General features: G+C 47.6%; 1 protein-coding gene across 1 annotated transcript; it reads left to right on the top strand.

Moving 5' to 3' along the window:
- Positions 1-648: 648 nt before the first annotated feature.
- On the top strand, positions 649-3793 carry LRAT (lecithin retinol acyltransferase). Its single transcript, XM_062637458.1, has 2 exons — positions 649-1283; positions 1742-3793. Exons 1-2 carry the CDS (start codon positions 744-746, stop codon positions 1892-1894), a joined length of 693 nt encoding a protein of 230 aa, XP_062493442.1. The 5' UTR covers positions 649-743; the 3' UTR covers positions 1895-3793.
- Positions 3794-7033: the final 3240 nt, after the last annotated feature.

Genomic DNA, 7033 nt, shown 5'->3' with positions numbered 1-7033 from the left:
ATGTCTGCCCCATCCATCATCCCACGGTCCCCGAGGCGACGGGAATTCGAACCTCATCAGGCTGGGATGGGCTGGCTTTGTTGGCCTGACAGGGCCGCTCTTTTGTGGGCTCCGTTGCCAGGATTTAGCCATTTACATAATGGATCAGCATGAAACAAAACGCGCGGGAATGCCTCTTCGCCTGTTCCCACTCTTTTTCAGCCGGGCGAGTTAATTCATAAATGCGGATTCCCCCTCTCCCTCGGAGACCTGTTTTCTTCCGAGGAAGAAAGGCGCGCTCCGAGGCCACCGCTCCGCTCCGCTCCTCGCCCGCCGCCGACTGAGCACCGCGACAGTCCCCCGCCTCCCTCCCTTCCCCTCGCCACGCGGGGCTCAGCGGGGCGCTGCCTGGAGCCGCTTGGGTCCCGTTAGCAGGGAAAGGTGAACGAGGCGGACCCGGTCCCGGGAGGGAACCCTCCTCGGCGTTGCCCGGGCGGGTGAAGGTCGCTGAGCGCACTTTGTCTTGCCCTTCTCCACCTGGGCAGCGCCGGCCCCAGGGTCCACCGCGCCACCCCGAGGGCCGGGCCGGGACCGGACTGCGGGGTGAGCCGCGTGTGCTGCCCGGTGCAGTGTGGCTGCTCGTCGGGGCGGGCGCTCCCCGGTGGGCTGGCCCAGGCGCCCGCCCCGCCCCGGCCGGTAGCCTAGAAAAGCGGGTGCGGGGGGCGGGGGCTGCTCGGCGGCTGCCAGGGCTGCCCCCGCCGACCATGAAGAACCCGGTGCCTCAGGTAGCGTCGCTGCTGCTGGAGAAGCTGCTGCTCCTCGTCCACGTCCGGCCCCCGCCCTCGAGCTCCAGCGGGGAACCGCCGCCGCCCCCCGCCTATTACGACACCGGCTGCTTCAAGCGGGGTGACCTGCTGGAGGTGCCCCGCACCCTTTTCATTCACTTCGGCATCTACCTGGGCGAGAACCGCGTTGCCCACCTGATGCCCGACATCCTGCCCGCCTTCACCGGCGACCGCCGACAGATCCAGCAGGTCGTGACCAACAAGCGGCTTATCCTGGGCGTCATCACCAAGACAGCCAGCATCCGCGTGGACACGGTGGAGGACTTCGCCTACGGCGGCAGCATCCTGGTCAACCACATGGACCGGCTGTTCCAGGACCAGGTGCTGAGTAGCGAGGAGGCGGCCCGCCGGGCGGAGAAGCTGGTGGGCGCCACGGCCTACAGCCTGCTCTGGAACAACTGCGAGCACTTCGTCACCTACTGCCGATACGGATCCCCCGTCAGCTTCCAGACCGACAAGGTATGGCCCGAGCCACCGCCGGGGAGGCGCGACCCGCGACGGCGCGCAGCTGCCTGGAGACGGGCGGCCGGGAGCGGCAAGGCACGGCCCTTCCCGGCTGCGGCGGTCTCCCGGGCGCTCCGCTCCCCCAAACTGAGTGAGCGCCGGACCCCCGGGATGCTGCCCGCGGCCGTTCTCCTGGAGCAGGCGGGCACTGCCGCGGCGCTGCTCGGCCGGGTGGGTGGCCGGGGCTCTGTTGGCTTCAGGTGGCGAGGAAAGCGAAGCGGAATTCGTAATACAATTACTGTGCTCTCAAAATGCTCGGAAGCAAGTCAGTGCTGCGGCCGGAGCCAAAGCCGGGCCCGCGGGAGAGCTGGCTGGCAACTGCCTGTTCTAAGGGAAGGAGTGGGCATCTTCAGCTGTCCGGTTGAAGCTTTCCTCCTTAACCCTTATCTTTTCCTCTTTCCTTCTTTTTCCAGTTCTGTGAGACTGTGAAGATGATTATTCGCGATCAGAGGAGTGTTCTTGCTTCAGTGCTGGTGGGATTAGCATCGATACTCTGCCTCGGTTTGGCACCCTCCACCACGCTGCCTACGATCTTCATTCCCTTCTTTCTGTGGATGGCTGGCTAACAGCCTTCCCAAAGGCTCGTGACCAGCACCTGTATATAGGATGTATACTACTGTATTTATGAAAGCACACATTAGTCATCATCATTGTGTAAAGTCTCCTAACCTTGTGTGCCACTTTTAAATACAACTTTGTCTAGAACACAGTGCACAAGGCAAAGCTTACTGTGTAAGCCAAAGAATAGATTTCCTGAAAATCTCGGTACATTTTAACACACCTTTAAATCATGAAAAAGTAGGGTTATGATGCAGTTCTGCTCCTTGCCTTTCACTGTAAGCGATTCTGGTAATATTCTTCATGTTCCTTAATTTCTTAGCTACATACCCAGGTGCCACAACTGTTACTAAAAATAGATGACGGAGTTCCACGAAGTGATGAATATTCAGAACAAACTGCTTACCTCTTCATTCGGTAGATATAGTGAGTATTCAGAAGTTACTGGCTCTGTCTCTAAAATACTCTTCAGTGGAGATCCAAGTGAGTAAACTGACTCTTTTTGATAGCAAAGCAATAAAACTAACCCTAGGTTGGGCTCTGGGTGCTGCAGAAGCACATCTGGGACTGGCCACAGTCATTTCCCTCTTGGGAAACGTTCACAAATCTCTCATTCACATTAACTGCATAAACGCTGCTGTACTGAACAACTCTTTAACTGGGTTCATGGTAAGGAAAGATGGCAATTCCTCAGCATTTTCCTTGCCACTGGGAGTGGCTAGTGTGGCTAAGAGAAATGGTGACAGAGGGCTTGAGGGGGTACAGGAAGAAGCTAGAATGCTTTATGACAACCAGTAACATCAGACATCAGAAATTTCCAGCGTTGCAGGGCACGTGGTAGGGAGGAGGAGGACAGAGGCCAATTTAGTCCCTACCTTCCCTCGGTCACGTGACCCATGTGAGTGCCGTAAAGCATCCAACATCATTGAAGCATTTTCTGTGGTAGCTTTATTGTCATTTTGGATATTGCCTTAAAACAAACACCTCTTGGTGAAAGATGGCATGCCTTTGTATACTCATCTCCTGCAAATAAGTACTCACTCTCAAGCCATCAGCTGGTTTTTCATCCTGTTTATTGAGAATGTGTACTGTTGGATTTGAAATCAAGTTAATCTGTTTGAGTGCTAAAAACCTTTGCTAATTTATTTCTTAGCAATATCTTGATGTATGCAGAGAAATTGTTCAGCTTCTGGAATGTCTTCTGTGTGACACATGTACTTATACACATTCACGTGCTGTGCCTGTCTTCCTTTCTAGTCAAAGGCAAATACGGCGGTGTATTCACCAAGGACTGAACCTGAGATTTGTTTCTTTCTGTGGGCAATGCTCCGTATCTTGTCATCAGCTCTGCTACTGAAGTGTCCACTTTTGCCATTTTTAGAGACTCATTTTAACTGTGCTATAAACCCCCTTCTTTTCCCCTAGACCTTACAGCTGCTTGAAGATGGGATTCTTGAACTGTGAGTCTACTTGGCTGCTCTCTAACCATCTTTCTTCTGGCTTCTCCACTATAACCGACAAAGAATGTAAAGACTGGGGCGAAATTCCAGGCTCATAGGAAGCAGCAGCCTGACTGCTGCTGCCATCAGCCAAGAGGGGATTCCAACTCAGCTTTCGGTGCACATTCAGCCTGCAGCCCAGCTTCATGGTGCTGGGTACCAATTTCTGTTGGATCCTTGTAAGCTACTTCTGCTCTGCTTTGAAAGATTGCAATGCTCAGTGTAACTGTTTCTGGTAAACTTCTAAAATTAAGGTGTTTTTTAATTAACATGAATTGCTTTTTCAGTGTATGCATTAGTAATATTTACATAAATTCCAGTGTGTTTTTTTTTACTTGCTGTGTATAAGGTATGAACTGTAGTCATTACTGTAATTATACAAATAGAATTTATTCATTTAAAAACATCTACCAGCCTCCTGAAATCGAGTATAATGCTTTAGCATTACTCTAACATATCCCAGTAGGGCACTGAACAGTCCATTAACATGCAGCTACATGGTGTCTGATTACAGGTGGGCTTTTCTTTTCCCCTTTGTTTACTTGGGATTTATAAGAATTCCAGTAATTCTTATGATTCGCTTATACAATAAACAGTGGGGTCATGACCACTAACCAAATCACAAGTGAGATTTCTGGAAGGCAAAGAAATGTTCCTGCTTTAACTTCAGTATCAAAGGACCTTGAATATTGTGTTCAGTTCTGGGCCCCTCACTACAAGAGAAATACTGAGGTGTTGGAGCAGGTCCAGAGAAGGGCAACAAAGCTGGTGAAGGCCTTGGAGCACAGGTCTTATGGGGAGTGGCTGAGGGAACTGGGAGTGTTTAGTTTGTAGAAGGACTGGGGGGACCTTATCATTCTCTACAACTACCTGAAAAGAGGCTGGAGTGAGGAGGTAGCTGGTCTCCCAAGTAACAAGCGATAGGACAAGAGGTAACGGCCTCAAGCTGCACAAGGGGAGGTTTAGTTGGATATTAGGAAACATTTCTTCACCAAAAGGATCATCAGGCATTGGAACAGGCTGCTCAGGGAAGAGGTGGAATCACTGTCCCTGGAAGTGTTCAAAAAGTGTGTAGATAAGGCCCATAGTGACATGGTTTAGTGGTGAACTTGGCAGTCCTGGGATAACAGTTGGACTTGATCATCTTAAAGGTCTTTTCCAACCTAGTTGATTCCCTGATTCTAAGACCAGCACTTTGCTAATGCTGTTGAGCAAAAAGCATCCAGATTAGACTGGGGGACTAAAGCGGGATTTTCACAGGTGTCTATGAAAGAAATGAAAGCAGTTCGTTGCAGACTTCCAGCTGCATTAGTAGAGAATTTTCCTTCAATATGTAAACTTCTAAGCTTATGACATAATGTTTTACTGTATCCTTTCATCAAAGACAAGTAATAATGTGGGTATAGGAACAGAAGTTCACTTGCATGTTCAGTTTTTCCTACCACCTATAATTCTAGCAGAGATCTGGAAATTTTGTTACAAGTCAGGCATGAGTTGATTCAGTCATACTCTGAGGGGGGAAAACATGACTAGTAGGCATGAATTCTCATGTTCAGCTCAGTGTGTGGTGTTTGTGCTTTGAAATATTTTGGTAAATGTCAGTGTCAACTTCTTTTTTCTGTAACTATGTGAGTAAAAATAAGCACTTGTCCTAGGTGGAGCACTGCATTTCAGGCGTGAGCTCAACTGTGATGCCACTGAAATGAAGGAGCTAGTTATAGTATGATAAACACAGAAAACTGTGGAGCAGTTCAACTGTTTGGAAGTGTGTGTGCTTAGAAGTGAAGTTGTTCATTAGTAACTAAGTGATGGTGATGAGGAGTGTAAGTCTAGAGCTGCAGCTTATTTTAGTGGTGGGGCTGTTTAGAAAAGCTGTGTGGTTAAGCCAGAATATGGAATGGAGGAGTGTAACAATCACCCCTGTGCCACTGGGAAAGGCAAGTAGTGAAGATAACAGGTTAAAAGGATAGATATTTCACTTCAGGCTTTCCAAAGAAAACAAAAATAAAATGAGTATCCACAAGGCTTAAAATATTTTTACAAAACATGTATTTAAAAGAAAAAAAAGGAAAAAGAAATTTGCTAAATGAAGATATTAGAACAGTGAGCTTTCTGTTTGTATTAATTTTAGCTTGGAACATAAATGATTACTCATTTTGTGGTGAACAGTCATCTGCTGCTTGATTTCACCTTTGGGTCCTCCTGTGCTGAAGGAGAATTCTACATATAAATACCATTGAGGCTTTTAATGAAAACAAAATCATAGCAATACTTGTTAAAGTCTGAGGGGGTGGGGAAGAGGGAATTAAACTTGTGTGTGACTTGACATCGTCCAGACAGGTTTCAGACAGCAAGCTGCAGCAACAAATGTTAGAACTGTGATCTCTAGAAACAATATGGTGTTATATAATTTATTGCATGTTCTCACATTGAAGTATCAGACACCACTGAATGATACAGAACTGTACCATACAGTCATTAGTTAGCATCTCCTTTATCCCCTGAACTTCCTTTAAAAGAAGTTCTCAGGTGACTCTAGGAGCCCTTTGCTGCTTATACTTTGTAATAGCTTAGGACCTGACTCTTCTGAGCACTTAACCATCATGAATGGGCTTACTGATGGGAAGTGAAGACAAAAGCTTAGTAGTTTTGAGGCTTTTCTGTAGTGCACTACACTCTCCTGTAAGCCTTACAGAAATCTTTCAGAACACTGCCAGTAGAATAAACAATTTCTGCTGTAGGAATAAATCACCAGAAGTATTTGAGAGCTATTTTGGGCATAATTTCCTAAAAATGTATTCTGTGCTGGATTTTGGGGCTTAGCTTTGCTTCTGAAGTCAAGGGAACATAAAGGAAATGGCCCTAAGTGCTCAGAGACTGTGGGAGAAAGGGGGAAGTGGGGTGATCTTTAGGAGACAAATGAGAATTACACTGATTGCAGTTCTGCTGTTCTGCAGTGATTTATATTTACTATCTGTCTCGTAGGGTAGAAAGCTTTCTCTAAGATGTTCTGTATCTTCTTAATGTTTTCCCTGATTATAAGGGATATTTAGCCCTGTGACCTTGTTTTAATAGTTGCCTCTTCCCTATGGTGTGTCTGTGAATTGGAAAACAGTCGGCTGCTCTTGTGACAGCGTGATTTGGATTCCCTGCAACTACACCACACCTATAACTAGGTGCTTGGCCTGACAAAGTGAAAGTGGGGGAAGGCGGATAATGTAGGTTTATGTTACTTGCAAGGGCAAGGCACACTAAGCTTTCTGAAGGACCAGGGAGTGAATGCTGTACCTCTCTAACTATTGCCTACAGTTTCTCTTTTTCCAGTTCTTTCCAGTTTCTATAACTGATGATGACAATGATCATCTCTGTTTTCCAGCAAGCTGCAAGACTCTTAATATTTGCATAAGGTTGTGGGTACCCTGCATTGAACATACCAAATAAATAGAATGCATGGCTTTTTACCAGAAGGCAACCTCCCTGCCTGTGAAACCAGAGTTTTCCATGAGGCTCAGGAGGTATACTATTTTATGTAATTAAGAATACAAGCAAATGAAGGGTTATGCTCTGCTAAACTTGCCAAGCCACCTTATCTTCTGCTTCTGCATAGTCTTAGACCTGGCTCAGATGTGCACCTTGCTATTTTGCAGA

Source organism: Pezoporus occidentalis, unplaced genomic scaffold, assembly GCF_034315485.1.
Source record: "Pezoporus occidentalis ecotype Australia unplaced genomic scaffold, CSIRO_AGI_Poc_V1 ctg53, whole genome shotgun sequence".
Taxonomy (NCBI): domain Eukaryota; kingdom Metazoa; phylum Chordata; class Aves; order Psittaciformes; family Psittacidae; genus Pezoporus; species Pezoporus occidentalis.
Note: the sequence above shows the minus strand (reverse complement) of the source record. Positions and strands in the feature narration are given on the sequence as shown.